This window comes from Jaculus jaculus, chromosome 17 (assembly GCF_020740685.1).
Source record: "Jaculus jaculus isolate mJacJac1 chromosome 17, mJacJac1.mat.Y.cur, whole genome shotgun sequence".
NCBI lineage: Eukaryota > Metazoa > Chordata > Mammalia > Rodentia > Dipodidae > Jaculus > Jaculus jaculus.
In genome coordinates this window covers 48,448,239-48,467,216 of record NC_059118.1, presented here as the reverse complement: position 1 = coordinate 48,467,216, position 18,978 = coordinate 48,448,239, and the positions used below count along the sequence as shown (strand labels likewise).

Here is an 18,978-nt window from a genome sequence, read left to right as displayed (position 1 = left end):
TTGTTGCTGTATGGGATATAAGAGAATAAACGTGGAAGACCAGGGTGTGGATACTAGTGACTTTGACCGTGGTGATAAGCAATGAAAGGTGGTGAAAAGTATGAAACTTGAGCATAGTTCCAAGGTGGAGAGAGCAAGATTTACTCATGGACTGAGATATGTAGCCCAGGCTGGCTTTGAACTCATTATGTAGCTCATGCTGGCCTTGAACTCCCATGTGGTGGGACTACAGGTGTTTGCCACCACCTCTGGGGAGAAAACAAGGTTTGTTTGGGGTGATTAGGAGTTTGGGAAGAACTGGAAGTATGGGGCTGCTACTGATGGCTTTGCCATTAACTCACATAAGTGTCTTCACCACAGGGGCTTTGCGAGATAGCTCAGCAGTTAAGGTGTTTATCTGCAAAGCCTAGCATCCTGGGTTTCATTCCCCAGTACCTACATTAAGCCAGATGCACAAAGTGGCACATACATCTAGAGTTTCCAGTGGCTGGAGGCCTTGACATGCCTATTTCCCTCTGTTTCTTCTCTCTGTTGCTCTCTGCTTGCAAATAAGTAAATGAATAAATAAATAATTTAAACAATAAGAGAACCAAACACAGCCTTAGGTGTTTCTGATGTAGCTTTTAAGGCACTGGTGTTAGGAAGCATGTTAACTTGGATTGAGTTTCATTTTTAGAGAAATGAAAATACATGCCCGAGAGGCAAGCTAGCTTTACAGGTTGTATAACTCTGTTCAGAAGCCTTGCTCTAGTAGGTTTGGCCAGAGTTAAATGTGCCCAGGCACCAAAGTCATAACAACTAGTCCCAGCAAGTCAGCTTGTGACCCTGGCCTAGCTGACGGTACCCAACAATCGCTAGCTCCCCAAGCCCACAAGGGTCACCTCATGAGCCCATTGCTGGGGCTCTGACGGAGAAGCCAGTTTCTGGACTTCCCTGAAGGGTGGGCCTCCAGAAGCCAGCTCGTGAACCCCACAGACACAGTTCTGTCATTTTTTTCCCAGCCCTCTTGCCTGTGTTCCTATCTTTGCCCATCTCTTGTCATTTTTATTTATTTTTCCTGTCACTTTTAAACCTCTGCACTTGTGTCATAGAAATGACTTTGTCTGAGGGAACATGTTTTTTTAACCCTATCTCTGAAGTGTGCATTCCCTGCCCTTAAAAATCACAAAATCTTTTATTCACACAGTGTGATTCATAGACACATGATACATGGAGTAGGACTCTGGTCTCAGCTGCTCAGTCTTGCCCATATCCCTGTCTGGTCCTTTGGGGACCTCACTGGGAATCAGATTGAGGTAACCTTGTTGTTAAGCCCAGATACTTCCCCTCCTTAACCCCAGGATCAACAGTGATGCATGCTGGCTGTCCCAAGACTGCTCTCCGCTCTCCTCACTGCGTTTCTCCCTCTCTTCTTTGTGTGAAAACCTGGCTTCCCTAGCCCATTTCTTCTTTCTCATCTGGACTGTGAACTTGATGCATTTTCTGTCTTTGTACCTTCATTTTCCTTTGTGCTCGACATGTGGTACATGAATGAATGGAGAATACAAACAGAAATACTGAATTATTGATTTAAAGAAATAGTACTTGTACAGTTGGCAGTAAGAAAGGAATCAATTGAATCTGAAATCAAGTGGTTATTGTTGTTGTTATTGTTCTGAGAGTTCAAAACAAAAGCCAGTGAGTGACACCCCTGCCTGGGGTGGAGGATGGGTTCTTGGTGTGTTTCTAAGCCACTTCATCAGGGAATGGGAGTTTGTTGTGTCTAGATAAACTTTTAGTAAGCAATGACAACTCACATGTCGTAGGCTTGAGTGTCTTGATCACCTTCACAGGGCACCTTCTCTGTGTGCCCTCATCCTAGACAGTAAGAAGTGCTTCCCTTCTGGTCTCCTCCCTCCATGTACGCCACACAATGCTCATCTTACTGTGACATATTTTCTTTTTGTAGAGCATAAAACAAACAATTGTGTCTTAGTCTTACCAGTCGTCACAATATTATGTGCTAGGAATGCTAGTTGAATTTTAATATCTTTGTACATTCTTTTTTAAAAAATTACATTTTATTTATTTGAGAGATAGTGAGAAAGAGAAAGAGGCAGAGAGAGAGAGAGAGGAGAGAGAGAAAGGGAATGAGTTCACCAGAGCCTCGAGCCACTGCAAACGCACTCAAGTTGCATGCGTCCCTTTGTGCATCGGGCTTACATGGGTCCTGTGGAATAGAAGTGGAGCCCTTTGGCTTTGTAGGCAAGCAATGTAATTGTTAAGCCATCTCTCCAGCCCATCTTTGTATACTCTTGAATATATCTTGGATTATTTTTCCAGATTGCTAAATATTTTAGTAACTTTATTGTAAATTATTGGCAGCTCCTAGCTTAACTGTCCAAATTGTGGCAATAGAGTTATGAAAGGTCTACAGTTGCATGGATGCCAACCAACTATTTCCTCCTTGACTGGTTTCAGAGTTAGGAAAGGCATCAAGGCTAATGGACCATGTCAGACACACCTCCTGCGTTGTTTTCTGTTCTGTTATTTGCTGAGATGTGTTTCTGTATATCATAAGGCTGTATGCTTGTACATCAATGCTAAAAGGAGTCTCCTCATGGAACATTTGAATGCACAGAATCCCTCATGCAGACTAGAAATGCTGTGCTTGCTTTACTCAGAAATACACTGACATGATCCTCTTTCTGTTGGAGTTGTAAGGAAGAGTTTTTCTGAGGGTATGAGTGTATACAAATGCAAAAACTAGGTACATATTCAAAGAAAGAAAATTTTGTTTAAAGAAGCTCTCATCACTATGAAGATATTTATATAAAACATCACTCTTCAGGGCTGGAGAGATGGCTTAGCGGTTAAGCGCTTGCCTGTGAAGCCTAAGGACCCCGGTTCGAGGCTCGGTTCCCCAGGTCCCACATTAGCCAGATGCACAAGGGGGCGCACGCGTCTGGAGTTCGTTTGCAGAGGCTGGAAGCCCTGGCGTGCCCATTCTCTCTCTCTCCCTCTGTCTTTCTCTCTGTGTCTGTCGCTCTCAAATAAAATAAATAAATAAAAATTTAAAAACATCACTATTCAGAAGTTGTATCAGGAATAAGAGAAGTCAGCATGGAAACAGAATCCACTGCCCCTCCTTTTCTGACACTAGCAGAGAACTGTGTTTTCCTCCATAGGCTCATACAATTATTGTTCATTATTACACTACTGTTTTGTTCATAAGACCTGGTTGAGCAAAAACAGTGAAATATTAAATCTTGGCTCTACCTGCAATACATGCAATGTGGTACAGCTCCATAAACTTCTGTGTTGTCCTAATCAAGAACAATTTGCATCACATTTATTACACATACAAAACTTACATGGATGTTTCAGGAAGCAGGATGTCTAGGTGCTTGTCCCAGCGCCATCTCTAATTCTGCCTTGGCCAATGCATCCTTTTGAATCTATTTATCTGAACTGTGAAATTAGGGAGTGGTATTCTGCTATTGCTAGGCATTTCCATGGTGGTGTGACCCTCAACTTCATGTACAAATTATTGTTCATGGTGGATGGTCAGAAGAGGAAAAGCAGCTTTATTTAATGCTTCTGTGTTCAAGTTCATGCTCTAGATCAGAGTGAATTACTGTTCTTATGTAGAAATACATTTTGAAAAAAATGAGCCATTATTTCAAATTAACTATCCTGTAATATTTCAGGGTTATATGAAGGGAACTCATGGTAATTAATACCATTTTAAGCTTTCTTAAGATATTATTCTTTTTTTATTTTTATTTGTATTTTTTTATTTATTTATTTTTAAAATTTTTTTTTATTAACATTTTCCATGATTATAAAATATATCCCATGGTAATTCCCTCCCTCCCCACCCCCACACTTTCCCGTTTGAAATTCCATTCTCGATCATATTACCTCCCCATTACAATCATTGTAATTACATATATACAATATCAACCTATTAAGTATCCTCCTCCCTTCCTTTCTCCACCCTTTATGTCTCCTTTTCAACTTACTGGCCTCTGCTACTATGTATTTTCATTCTCACGCAGAAGCCCAGTCATCTGTAGCTAGGATCCACATATGAGAGAGAACATGTGGCGCTTGGCTTTCTGGGCCTGGGTTACCTCACTTAGTATAATACTTTCCAGGTCCATCCATTTTTCTGCAAATTTCATAACTTCATTTTTCTTTACCGCAGAGTAGAACTCCATTGTATAAATGTACCACATATTCATTATCCACTCATCTGTTGAGGGACATCTAGGCTGGTTGCATTTCCCAGCTATTATATATTAAGCAGCAATAAACATGGTTGAGCATGTACTTCTAAGGAAATGAGATGAGTCCTTTGGATATATGCCTAGGAGCGCTATAGCTGGGTCATATGGTAGATCAATCTCTAGCTGCTTTAGGAACCTCCACACTGTTTTCCACAATGGCTGGACCAGATTGCATTCCCACCAGCAGTGCAGAAGGGTTCCTTTTTTTCCACATCCCCACCAACATTTATGATCATTTGTTTTCATGATGGTGGCCAATCTGACAGGAGTGAGATGGAATCTCAATGTAGTTTTAATCTGCATTTCCCTGATGACTAGTGACATAGAACATTTTTTTAGATGCTTATATGCCATTCGTATTTCTTCCTTTGAGAACTCTCTATTTAGCTCCATAGCCCATTTTTTGATTGGCTTGTTTGATTCCTTATTATTTAACTTTTTGAGTTCTTTGTATATCCTAGATATTAATCCTCTATCAGATATATATCTGGCGAAGATTTTTTCCCATTCTGTAGGTTGCCTCTTTGCTTTTTTCACTGTGTCCTTTGCGGTGCAAAATCTTTGTAATTTCATTAGGTCCCAGTGATTAATCTGTGGTTTTATTGCCTGAGCAATTGGGGTTGTATTCAGAAAGTCTTTGGCAAGACCAATATGTTGAAGGGTTTCCCCTACTTTTTCCTCTAGCAGTTTCAAAGTTTCCGGTCTGATGTTAAGGTCTTTAATCCATTTGGACTTAATTCTTGTGCATGGCGAGAGAGAAGAATCTATTTTCATCCTTCTGCAGATATTTATCCAGTTTTCAAAACACCATTTGCTGAAGAGGCTGTCTCTTCTCCAATGAGTATTTTTGGCATTTTTATCGAATATCAGGTGGCTATAGCTACTTGGGCTTACATCTGGGTCCTCTATTCTGTTCCACTGATCTACATGTCTGTTTTTGTGCCAGTACCATGCTGTTTTTGTTACTATGGCTCTGTAGTATAGGTTAAAATCAGGTATGGTGATACCACCAGCCTCTTTTTTGTTGCTCAGTATTATTTTAGATATTCGAGGTTTTTTGTGATTCCAAATGAATTTTTGGATTGTTTTTTCTATTTCCATGAAGAAAGCCTTTGGAATTTTGATAGGGATTGCATTAAATGTGTAGATTGCTTTAGGTAAGATTGCCATTTTCACGATATTGATTCTTCCAATCCAGGAACAAGGGATGTTTCTCCACTTTCTAGTGTCTTCTGCAATTTCTCGCTTGAGTGTTTTAAAGTTCTCATTGTATAAATTCTTTACTTCCTTGGTTAGGTTTATTCCAAGGTATTTTTTTTTTTTTTTGATGCAATTGTGAATGGGAGTGATTCTTTGATTTCATCCTCTGTGTGTTTGTTGTTAGCATATATGAAGGCTACTGATTTCTGTGTATTTATTTTGTATCCTGCTACATTGCTGTAGGTTTTGATCAGCTCTAACAGCTTGCTAGTAGAGTCTTTAGGGTCCTTTATGTATAGAATCATGTCATCTGCAAATAATGATAACTTGATTTCTTCCTTTCCAATTTGTATCCCTTTTATGTGTGTCTCTTGCCTTATTGCTATGGCTAAGACTTCCAAAACTATATTAAATAGTAGTGGGGACAGTGGACACCCTTGTCTTGTTCCTGATTTTAGTGGAAAAGCTTCCAGTTTTTCCCCATTTAGTAATATGTTGGCTGTAGGCTTGTCATAAATAGCCTTTATTATATTGAGATATGTTCCTTCTATTCCCAGTCTCTGTAGGACTTTTATCATGAAGGGATGTTGGATTTTGTCAAATGCTTTCTCTACATCTAATGAGATGATCATGTGATTTTTGTCCTTCAACCCGTTTATGTAATGTATTACATTTATAGATTTGCGTATGTTGAACCATCCCTGCATCTCTGGGATAAAGCCTACTTGGTCAGGGTGAATGATCTTTTTGATATACTCTTGTATTCTGTTTGCCAATATTTTGTTGAGAATTTTTGCATCTATGTTCATGAGGGAGATTCGTCTGTAATTTTCTTTTTTTGTTCTATCTTTGCCTGATTTTGGTATCAGGGTGATGCTGGCCTCATAGAAGGAGTTTGGTAGAATTCCTTCTTTTTCTATTTCCTGGAAAAGCTTAAGAAGCAATGGTGTTAGCTCTTCCTTAAAAGTCTGGTAAAATTCAGCAGTGAATCCATCCGGGCCTGGGCTTTTTTTAGTTGGGAGATTATTGATAACTGTTCGGATCTCCATGTTTGTTATAGGTCTATTTAAGTGTTTAATCTCATTTTGATTTAATTTAGGTAGGTCGTATAGATCAAGGAAATCATCCATTTCTTTCAGATTTTCATACTTTGTGGAGTATATGCTTTTATAGTATGTCCCTATAATTTTTTGAATTTCTCTGGAATCTGTTGTGATGTTACCTTGTTCATCTCTGATTTTATTAATTTGTGTCTCTTCTCTCTTTCTTTTGGTCAGATTTGCTAAGGGTTTATCAATCTTGTTTATCCTTTCAAAGAACCAACTCTTTGTTTCATTAATTCTTTGGATTGTTCTTTTTGTTTCTATTTCATTAATTTCTGCCCTAATCTTTATTATTTCTTCCCGTCTACTAATTTTTGGTTTGCCTTGTTCTTCTTTTTCCAAGGCTTTAAGGCGAAGCATTAGGTCGTTTACTTGCGACCTTTCTAATTTCTTAATATAGGCACTTAAGGCTATAAATTTACCTCTTAGAACTGCCTTCATTGTGTCCCAGAGATTTTGGTATGTTGTGTTCTCATTATCATTTGACTCTATAAATTTTTTGATTTCCTTTTTGATTTCTTCATTGACTCACTCATCATTTAGTAGTGTATTGTTTAGTTTACATGATTTTGTGTATGCTCTATAGCCTTTCTTGCTACTGATTTGTAGTTTAATTCCATTGTGGTCAGATAGAATGCAAGGAATTATTTCAATTTTCCTGAATTTGTTAAGATTTGCTTTGTGTCCTAATATATGGTCTATTTTAGAGAATGTTCCATGTGCTGCTGAAAAGAATGTATATTCTGCAGCCTTTGGATGAAATGTCCTGTATATATCTGTTAGGTCCATTCCTTCTATGACCTCATTTAGTCCAGAAGCCTCTCTGTTTATTCTTTCCCTGGATGACCTGCCAATTGATGAGAGTGGGGTGTTAAAGTCACCCACCACCACTGTGTTTGGTGTTATCTGTGACCTTAGTTCTAATAGTGTTTGTTTGACGAATTTGGGAGCCCCCATGTTAGGTGCATATATGTTTAGGATTGTAATGTCCTCCTGTTGGAGTGTGCCCTTAATCAATATAAAGTGACCTTCCTTATCTTTCTTGACTAACGTCGGACTAAAGTCTACCCTGTCTGATATTAGGATAGCAACCCCTGCTTGTTTTCTAGGCCCATTTGCTTGAAACACCGTCTTCCAACCTTTCACCCTAAGATAATGTCTATCCTTTGTAGAAAGGTGAGTTTCTTGTAGACAACAAATTGTAGGATCCTGCTTTTTAACCCAGTCTGCAAATATATGTCTTTTCGTTGGGGCATTGAGGCCATTGATATTAAGAGATATTATTGAAAGGTGTGTATTTATGTTTGCCATTTTTTTTGTGTGTGTGTGTTTCTGGTTCTACCTGTGCTCTCTTCTGTTAAATGGTATTTGAGTATAGCTGGTTTTTTCTAGGTTCCTTATGTGTGCTTTTCCTTTTATTCAGCATGGAGGATTCTATCAAGTATTTTCTGTAGAGCTGGTTTTGTCTTCAAATACTCCTTTAACCTGCTTTTGTCATGGAATGTCTTTATTTCTCCATCTATTTGAATGGATAACTTTGCAGGATAAAGTAACCTTGGTTGACAGTTGTTATCTTTCAGAACTTGGAATATATCACTCTAAGCCCTTCTGGCTTTAAAAGTTTGTGTTGAATAATCTGCTGTAATCATGATGGGCTTGCTTTTGTAGGTAACTTGATTTTTCTCTCTAACTGCTTTCAATATTTTTTCTTTGGTTTGTGTGTTTGGGAGTTTGATTATAATGTGGCGAGGAGAGGTTCTTTCTGGGTTTTGTCTGGCTGGGGTTCTAAAGGCTTCCTGTATCTGTATTGGCACCTCTTTCCCAATTTGCGGGAAATTTTCCTCTATGATTTTGTTGAAGATGCCTACTATGCCTCTGGAGTGGATTTCTTCTCCTTCTACTATGCCCTGAATTCTTATATTGGATCTTTTCATAGTGTCCCGAATATCTTGAAATTCCCACTCATACTTTTCTATAAGTTTGTCTTTCTCTTTGTTGGACTGCATTAGGTCTGCCACCTGGTCTTCTAGCTTAGATATTCTGTCTTCTCCCTCATCCATCCTACTGGTGAGATTTTCTACAGAGTTTTTTATTTCATTAACTGTGTTCTTCATTGCTAGTAATTCTGACTGGTTTTTCTTTATTATTTGTATTTCCCTATTTATGTCTTGTATTGCCTTCTTTATTTCATTAGATTGGTGTCCTGCCTCTTCTTTGATTCCTTTGATTTCCTCTTTGATTGTTTTCATGTGTTCTTTGACCTCTTTGAACATATTTATAATTATTCTTTTGAACTCTTTCTCAGGCATTTCCTCTAACTCTTTCTCACTGGAGGACATTTCTGCTGCATTAATACTTTTAGGTGGATTTATATCGTCTTGCTTTTTAGTGTTTCTTGTGTTATAATGTATATATTTTTGCATCTTGGATTAAGTTAATGCTTGGATTTTCTAGCTAGCTGTGTATTCTTAGCTGTATCAATTGATTTGATGTAATATATTTTCAGGGTAGGACCTTAAGGTATTAGGTGTGGCTCTTAAGACTCTCAGAGTATCTACAAAGATGTTCTTAGGGGTTGAGTTTCCCTGCTATAGGAGTATTCAAGCAGGCTGAGTGGAATAAAATACAGGTAGATTCTAAAATTTAACTAAACACTGTACACATTCAATCAGAAACAGCTCCGAGTATGTATGCAAGAGTAGTTATTATAATGACCAGCTCCTCTATCAACAATGAGGTTTAGATTTCTGGTCTGTTGAGGTATCCAAGTCAGCTTGTGACCAAGTGAGACCCTTCCCTGGTGCAATCCCAGTTACCTTGGGTGATTTTGGTCTCAGTCAAGTTGCTGCCTGGGTCGTCGGGCTGCTGTTCTGATTTCTGGAGCTGGGCACTTGCTTTTCCTACGGGGCAAACCGATCCGCTGCTGCTGCCTCTGCTGTTGTCGTAGCTGCCACCACCGGAGCCACCACCGCTGCTGATGCTGCTGCTACCTTGTCCACCGCCGCTGCTCCCCCCAAGCCGCTGCTGCGGGATCTGCCGCCGATGCCGCTCCTGGGTCCGCTGCTGCTGGGGCCGCTGTACCGGTGCTGGAGCCGCTGAAGTTGCTGCCGAACTCTGCTCCTGCTTTGGTCCCGCCGTCAGCCCAAGTTGGCGTGGCCGGTCCGGGCCGCTGGTGTGTTCGCTGGAGCTGGGTTCAGGCGTTGGGGGAGGGGAGGGAGCCGCGGCTGCTCTGTTTGTCACACTGCTCCACGTGTTCTTCTACCTCGCGGTCTTCTCCGCTGCTCGCTGCCGCTCTCCCCTCACGTTTCCCGAGTTGCGGAGAGCTCTGTGCGAGGGGAAAATCCCGCATCTGGCTTCTCCTGCGGCTCGAGCCGAGAGTCTGGCGGTTTTCTGCTGCGCCGCGGTTGCGGCGATTGGCCGAGCTGCCCGAGCCGCCCTTCCCGCCTGTGCAGGCTCTGGATGCTCTATAACTCTTCCACTTCTCCGCTGCCGCCTCAATTTCCTATACACCTCACTTTTTAGTAAAAGTGTGTATTCTGCTGAGTTTTTTTGGTCTTTTTCCCCCCTAGGCTGCTTTGGCGTGGTACCTACGCCGCCATCTTAACCGGAAGTCCAAGATATTATTCTTATCAGCATTCTTTTTTTAAAATATTGTTGATTTGTTTTTATTTATTTATTTATTTGAAAGTGACAGACAGACAGAAAGAGGTAGAGAGAGAGAGACAGAGAATGGGCGTGCCAGGGCCCCCAGCCACTGCAAATGAACTCCAGACGCATGCACCCCCTTGTGCATCTGGCTAACGTGGGTCCTGGAGAATCGAGCTTGGAACCATGGTCCTTAGGCTTCACAGGCAAGTGCTTAACCACTAAGCCATCTCTCCATCCCACAGCATTGTTATTTTAAATAAAACAAAAATTTAAAAAATATCTGTGCTGGTTTCTAAAGAAAATAATATTAGTCCCATATTAATCTGCAGAAATTGCCTAAAGATAAAGGACAGAACGGAAGAAGGGGCTGCTGGGAGCGAGAGCCTCCTGAGCTTTGCCAAGGTTTTGTTTGGCTTCATGTAAAGTGTGGCCTTAACATTTTGTGATAGGGCTGTGAAGTTTAGATTATACTTCTGGTCCGCCCTGCCATTTTAAGGACTCATTTAATCATAGCTTGAAACAGTGATTAATAGATTAGTAAATGAAGCATGGATTTTTGAACGCTTCCTCTTAACTTTTTGATGTTTATCTTTCTCCCTTAAGCTTGCCATGGTCTGTTAGTTACTGCCTCCCTGCTTTCCACTCTTTTGTCATTGTTCTGTCATTGTAGCATCTACTTGAAGCTTTCTGTCCTTGTCTGCTGATAAAAACTTTAAAAAACAAAAACAAAAGCAAAAAACAAACAAAAACCCTCCCAGAGCTGAAGGATAACTCAGTTTTTGCAAGGCTAAAGGCCCAGGTTTGATCCCCCAGAACCCATATAAAGCCTGATGCACAGAATGGTACATACATCTGGAGTTTCTTTGCAGCACCACAGGTCCCGGAGTGCCCCTTCTCTCTCTCTCTTTGCTTGCCAATAAATAAATAAATATTTTACAAAAATCGTCCCAGGTTTCTTCATGAAGTCCTGTTTCATATTCTTCACCTTTTCATGTTCCCCATACTTCTCTGTGTCACTTGAGGCTATGCTATTTTTTTTTTTTCCCATCTCACCCTTTGTTAACCCTATGTCTATTGTGTGCAGGGTGCTGCTGTTCCTAATTTCTGTGTTTCCTTAAACACCATGATGTTGTAGAAGTGCATAATTGAGGAATTGAAGCATTTCATTTTACAAGAAACTCGTGTTTTATTTGGATATAATAATTGTTGGTGATCTCAGAGTCTCTTTCTTAGATGTTGATGACTGTAGGTTTTATCCCCAGAGTTCTTGAAAAGTGGGATGCATCTTCTTGGTAGAGATGGTCAGTGAATGTGGCAGGATGATTTCGTCTGGTAAGGTATTTGGTAAGGTTAGAAAAGCATCCATGTGCAGCTTTGATCAAAAGCAAGCCCCAAAGGCAGAGCCAAAAATTTCTCTCTCATATGCAAACTGGAATTTAAAAAACGACTTAATTAGCAGGTGTTTTCAGGGTGCCACATGGGAAGACTTTATCAGAGTTCTCTGCAGACATTACTGAAGTAGACAGTTAAAGTACTCTGAAAAGAGAAAATCTCTGTCCTTTCCCAAGGTTCTGCTGTGACATCTTATCACAAAGACCTAGTGCCACTGATCCAAATATTTTTGTTGGCATCCATTTCTGATTGAGTACCCTGGAAGAGTTGTCACAAACGAAGTGTATTGAGAATAGAGCCTTTTTAAATGATGGCAGTGAAGGCTAAGTCCCAAGACCAGAAACTGATCTGCAGGAGCCCACATATTTTTCTGCTGCTTTCAGAAACCTAGAGACCAGCAGAACAGCAGGGGCCCATTTTTGTCCGTTAAATACAACACCCAAGGGCTGTGCAGTAAAATTAGAGTACACACATACGTACATATGTGCACATGCACATACACAGGCACACTACACACACAGAAAAATAGTAGTCAAGGCATCAGAATACCCCCAAACTCACACATTTGAAAAAAGTGGAAGATGCAAAGGTTTAGTTTAAAAATCAGCAAAGAATATGAGTAGTTTCTAGAAAAGACAATAGCTCTGCTATTTCTAGCAGAGTCAATGTGCCTGAAGAATGAATATGTTCACATGAAGTATATGCTAATAAACAAGTATCGGTATCTTTAATAATTTCTACTATTGTGTTAGTTAGCTGCTACATATGTTACTCAATCTCACTGCTGTATGAAGAAACACATGGGCAAATCAATTTATAGGACAACGATTTGTTTGGCAAATAGTTTTGGATATTTCAACCTCATGGTCCATTTGCCCCAGGGCAGAAGGGTGTGGTGGAGCTAAAGTGCTCATATCACAGCAGTCAGGCAGGGAGCAGGTAGAGGGGTGCTGGAGGAGATGGCAGCAGGAGCCAGGGACAAGATAATGTTTCCCAAGGACACACACTCAAGGACCTACTTCTTTCAGCTTGGAAACTGCCTCCTAGGCTTCTATTGCTTACCAATAGCCCGTCATATTATGAGCCATCAGTAGGGTAACCCATTGATAGAGTTGAGGCCTCATGAACCTGTTATTTCCCAATCACTCCATATCCAGTTCTTGTTGCATTTGGGATCCCTTTGGGGAGCAGTTCTAGATTCAAATGATAACATTATGTTACCAAACTTGGGTTTTGTATGTATGTTTGAAATACTTGCTTAAATAATCAAGTGAATGTGCAAATTAAATATATGTATATGAATATGTACGTGTGTTCATGCTGATGAATACATCATGTAAGGCTTTGTATGTTTCTGCTTGTGTCTGCGAGGCCTGATCTGGAGCCTGGCAATAAACATAAGCAGTCTGTACCTTTTGACTCTCTAGGTCGGAGGGAATGAGCAGAGAGTTGAGGAAAGATGTAATTCTCAGGTATGGGATATCACAGCTACTTTATTTCTGTTTGTGTGTGTCCTGTGGCATGTGTGGTTTATACACATGTATGTGTCCTTGCAGTGTTCCATGTGCTTGCCTGTGGTGGCCAGAGCAGGATATCAGCTATCCCATTCCATTGCTCCTCTGCATATTCTCAGTTTTGGCCAGAGTCAGTCTCCCTCCCTCCCTCCCTCCCTCCCTCCCTCCCTCCCTTCCTCCCTCCCTCCCTCCCTCCCCCTTTTAATTTTCCCTAAGTAGGGTCTCACTGTAGCTCAGGTTGACCTGGAATTCACTATGTATTCTCAGGGTGGCACCCAGCTCTTGTTATGAGTCTCTTAGTAATACCCTCACTTGCATTTTTTTCTTGAACCCCGCCATTCCCAGGCCTCCCTTTCATGGGACTGGGGTTATAGGCACATGTGGCCTTGCTCAGCTGTTCATGTGGGATTTGGAGAATTGACCTCAGGAAGTTTCATTCCCCTTCAGGCTCTCATGCTTGGGCAAGAGTGTATTTAACCACTCAATCATCTCTCCAGAATAGGATAACCTTCTTTTAATCTCTCCTGTGGGAATTTTCAAATGTATTTTATTTTTATATTGGTCCAAAGTCTAAGAACAAACACATAAAGTTTTGAGTGTACTTTCATTAATATTTGAAATATTTAAAATTAAAATGGAGTCTTAAGAGACCCTGTCTGTCTGGAAAATAGGGTTGTCAGGAGTGCTTTGTGTTTTTCTGAACTCTACATTCATGTTTTGTTTGGTAATAAGGTGATCATGAACGACCTGGATAGACAAGGATGCTAACATGCTCTTTAGTGGTCTGGGAAGTAGATATGTTGTGCAGAAGTCTTAAGGTTTCTTTAAAATCTTATATAAAAATCATGGTTCATGGTAAATGGACCCATTTTTTATCTGTAGAACTTAATGTTTAATGACAACAGTTTCTTAGTGTGAATTAATGAGCAAAAAAAGTCACAGTTTTTTCCTTCCTCTTTCAGAAAAGCCAGAGAGGAGAATAAGAAGGTAGTGCTAGCTGGCTGTGTTCCCCAGGCCCAGCCTCGCCAGGACTACCTCAAAGGACTGAGCATCATTGGGGTAAGCTTGGATCTGATGGGGTGAATATACTCTATTGTTTACTTCTTATTTCTTATTTTATGACTAGATATTGTTATCTCTGAAGCATCTTATCTGTGTAACTTTTTCACTTTGCTTCTGAAACAGGTAGGTTTTCTCAAGAAAAGGCTAGCATAATTAAAACAAACAAACAAACAAAGAATGGGATTTGTGTTTCTAAGTAATCTGCTTTTTGTTGCTTTCTGTCTTCAAGTCATAGCAATTTTCAGATTCCACTCAGCTACTACCTTCATGGTCCCTCCCAGTGTGGGTCAGTTGTAAGAACTCCCCCCCGTATTTCTCTAACCCCAGGTTTCAGCTGCAACCCAGCATGTGCTGTAGGGCCTGCTGATCAATGCATGGGCCACCAGGATTCTGCCCCTGGGTACCCTCTTCTTTTAGTTTGTGCTGTGTAATCTGTGTGCTGTGCTATGATGTATGCACATGTGTGTGCAAGTGCCTGTGTCTGTGGAGGTAAGAGGAGAATGTCAGCCCTCTATTCATCATCCAGTGCTTGAGACAGAATCTCAATGAGCCTGGAATTGCCATTGTTTGATTGACTGTGCAGCGGGCTCCAGCGCTTCCACGGACTCTGCCCTCCACAGAGCCGGGGTTATAGGTATGAGCAGCTGCTCCCCGATGTTCCTGAGGGTGCTGGGAATTGAACTTCATGCAAATCAGACTCTCTCAGGTCCTCACACTTAAGTGGCAAGCACTCTTAATTGCTGAGCCGTCTCCTCAGCCCTGCTTCTCTGGGCACCCTTTGTTCACTGTCCACCTGTCATTTTTCATTAACCTATCCCAGTGTTAGAGTCGTGGGTTTGGGGATGTGACTGTAGACTGACTTATATGATTATTTAAACAAAGCCCATGTCTCTGTCAAATATCATTCTTAACTGGCTGGGCAGCTTTTCACTCCTTGTTAACAGCTCTGTGTTCCTAGTGCTTTCTCTGCATTGTCTGTGTTGCAGTCCGGTTCACATTGCTGTTAGAAATCACCCAACCAAGAGCAGCTTCTGGGAAAAAGAGATTTATTTTGGCTTACAGGCTTGAGGGGAAGCTCCACAATGGCAGGGGAAAACGATGGCATAAGCAGAGGGTGGACATCACCACCTGGCCAACACCTGGCCAACATAAGGTGGACCACAGCAACAGGAAGGTGTGCCAAACACTGGCACGGGGAAATTGGCTATAAAGCCCATAAGCCCGCCCCCAACAATACACTCCCTCCAGGAGGCATTAATTCCCAAATATCCATCAGCTGGGAACCTAGCATTCAGAACACCTAAGTTTATGGAGGACACCTGAATCAAACCACCATAGTCTGTCACCCTGGAAACACTCAGAATGTGTTTGTTGACAAACTTGTTGCAAAGAATTTTCTGTTGTATTTTTTTCTTACTATACTTATTTGTTGTTGGTCAGTTAGTTCTAAGAATTCTTTTTTTCTGTACAAGCCAGAGATAATCATCAGTTCACAGGACTGTGATGTTAGGGTGAAATGGGAGGTTGTGAAGGGCCAAGAGCAGAGCCAGCATGATGCAGACAATCAGGAAACATCAACTATTAATATAACAGTGTTTGGAGTTGCATGTCGCATTCCTGAGTGGCTGGTGTTGGGAAGGGCTAGTGGTTGTGTGTGTGTGAATATGAGTCTTATGTCACCTGGAGCCCATCACTTTCCAGCTCTCCACATTCTATGGACAGTCACTTGTCCACAAACCCACATTCAGTGTTCAGGATGGGATGCCAGAATGCTCTAGACCCAGCCATTGCCCCTTGTCAGGCTATGCTTGGCTGGACCTGCTCCCTACAGTGACCTCCCACAGCTCCCCAGACTTCTGCCCTAGGCCACCAGCTGTGAGATCTGCCTATGGCCCCTCCCCTTTTCAGAAACCTGCCTCTCCTAAATGCTGCTGCCCTCTTGTTACTGACTTCCTGCCCTTTCCTCTTCCTGTGCTTTCTGCCAGGGCCCTCCCTCCACTTGGGCACAATCAGTCCCTTTGTGCCTGCTGTGCCTACAAGCTACTTTTCCTAATTCTAAAGACTTTCTCTCTGTCTGTCTCTCATTGTCTATAGCCATCACTGTTTCTAGTTAAAAATTTCTTAAACTGTAGGCAGTGACCCCATGGTCATGTATGTAAATATGGGAGCTCCACAAAAATTTTGTATTATAAAAGGTTTCTGAATTCATGAAAACCAAAAAGTAATTCAAATGAAGTGAGCTATTTCTGGAAGTGCTTGTGACTTCATTTTAGCCTTGGTTCTGCGCATGCAGCCTACACACTGTGCACACTGTCAGTCCCACAAGACTGACAGACAGTGACAGAAGCACCACCATTCAGGTTCCAAGCTGTTGTCCATTACGAGTTGCAATGTTACTTGCAAAGCTCCCTGTTCTGATAGAGAAATAGTGGTTTAGTTACAGAAAATAAAGCATAGGGTTTAAAACAGAGTCTTTGGGTTTTATCGTGTTGACACAAGTACATTTGTCCTAGTAGTATGCAAATCTGCTTTTAACTTTAGTAAATGTATACCCAAAAATTGTTTTAAAATAAGTTTCCTCATGATTTGTTATTAGCAAATATAAATTGATTAGTACACCTACTTTATATACTTTTGTTCTTGGCGATTTACAAGGAGGGGTCAGGAGTGGGATACTCCAAGGCCCCCAGTTTTCCTGGACTCTGTGTGGTCAGTATGTTTTCCACATGTGGTAGTTCTTCCTTCCCACTATTCAACTGAAGCTTCACTTAGGAAACACAACATTTTTTTAATTTCTATTTTTCCTCAATTTTTATTAACATTTTCCATGATTATAAAAAATATCCCATGGTAATACCCTCCCTTCCTCCCTCCCACTTTCCCCTTTGAAATTTCATTCTCCATCATATCCCCCCCATCTCAATCAGTCTCTCTTTTATTTTGATGTCATCATCTTTTCCTCTTCTTATGATGGTCTTGTGTAGGTAGTGTCAGGCATTGTGAGGTCCTGGATATCCAGGCCATTTTGTGTCTTGAGGAGCATGTTGTAAGGACTCCAACCCTTCCTTTGGCTCTTACATTCTTTCTGCCATCTCTTCCGCATTAGACCCTGAATCTTGGAAGGTGTGATCGAGATGTTACTCAGTACTCCAGTCACTTCTTTCCAGCGCGATGATACCTTCTGAGTTGTCCCAAGGTCGCTACCAGCTGAAAAGAGAAGATTCTTTACCCAAAGTGAGAGTAGCGTTTATATAAGACTATAAATATAAAGAGAAGTGCTTACTGGGCAGTTTGATAAGCATAGTATATAGATTTTTTCCAGACATCAGCAGATGTTACAACCCTAGGGCTCATGACTACCCCTGTTTTAAGTTTTCAGTATCAGGGATGTAGTCCCCGTCCCCCCCCCCCCCCCGCCATGGAGCGGGCCTCCAGTCCAATTGGAGGACAGTTGGTTTCCACCATGACAGATGTGTCACTACTGTACCCATTGGCTCATTTGGCTTGGCTGCCCAATGATAAGGCTTGTAGTGTCCACTGTTGAGTATCTTCCCTGGTGGCATCTCTTTCTCCCATTGAACTACATGTAGAATGGCTTCTTCCAGCTTTCTGTCAGCTGTTCTACATGGAGGAGGTTATCAGCTCAGTTCCAGCAGGATTTCTCAGTGGCATTACAACCCAAGTATGTGGAGTCTTCAGCAGTAGGGTCTTACCATCTATTCCTGGTGGGAAACCAAGGGTCTTGGCAATGGCAATGTTTTGGGGGCATCAGGGACCTCCCTGGCCAACAACTCACTGGAGGTATCCCATCCCTGGCACTGAAAATTTTCTAACAACAATCTATGGTACTTGAGTGTTCCATTGTCTGAAACTGGAGGATTCCATATGATTTATTTGCCTCCTCTTAGATTTTGATTAGTCCTCCCTCCACCTTTTCTTTACTCAATCTCCTCCCCTGACCTCACTTTGGGCCTTTTCACCCCCGGAAATGGGGTGAGTACTTAGGATATATACCTAGGAGTATTATAGCTGGGTCATATGGTAGATCAATTTTTAGCTGTCTTAGGAACCTCCACACTGATTTCCACAGTGGCTGGACTAGATTGCATTCCCACCAACAGTGTAGAAGGGTTCCTCTTTTTCCACATTCCTGCCAGCATTTATGATCATTTGTTTTCATGATGGTAGCCAATCTGACAGGAGTGAGATGAATCTCAATGTAGTTTTAATCTGCATTTCTCTGATGACTAGGGATGTAGAACATTTTTAAAGATGCTTATATGCCATCCATGTTCCTTCTTTTGAGAACTATTTATCTCCATAGCCCATTTTTTAATTGGCTTGTTTGATTTCTTATCATTTAATTTTTTGAGTTCTTTGTATATCCTAGATATTAATCCTCTATCAGGTATATAGTTGGCAAAGATTTTTTTTTTCACATACTGTAGGTTGCCTCTTTGCTTTACTCACAGTGTACAAAATTGCAGTACAAAATTTTTATAGTTTCATAAGGTCCCAGTGGTTAATCTGTGGTTTTGTTGCCTGAGCAATTGGGGTTATATTCAGAACGTCTTTGCCAAGGCCAATATGTTGAAGGGTTTCCTCTACTTTTTCCTCTAGCAATTTCAGAGTTTTAGGTCTGATGTTTAGGTCTTCTTTAGTCCATTTGGATTTAATTCTTGTGCATGGAGAGAGCGAAGAATCTATTTTTATCCTTCCATAGAGACATATCCAGGTTTCCTAGCACCATTTGCTGAAGAGGCTATCTTTTCTCCAATGAGTATTTTT

The 18,978-nt window shown here is 41.2% G+C and overlaps 1 protein-coding gene across 6 annotated transcripts in view; it reads left to right on the top strand.

Annotated features, from left to right (window-relative positions):
- Window positions 1–18,978, top strand: part of Cdkal1 (CDK5 regulatory subunit associated protein 1 like 1) — a 670,695-nt gene that overhangs the window by 171,218 nt on the left and 480,499 nt on the right. For 4 of the 6 annotated variants that reach the window (XM_045136582.1, XM_045136578.1, XM_045136580.1 and 1 more), the window contains exons 6-7: window positions 13,042–13,086; window positions 14,091–14,187. In XM_045136582.1, the coding sequence (XP_044992517.1) occupies window positions 13,042–13,086; window positions 14,091–14,187 (142 nt within the window). The remainder of the gene's footprint in view (window positions 1–13,041; window positions 13,087–14,090; window positions 14,188–18,978) is intronic. The other 2 variants (XM_004668379.2, XM_045136581.1) reach the window with 1 other exon arrangement.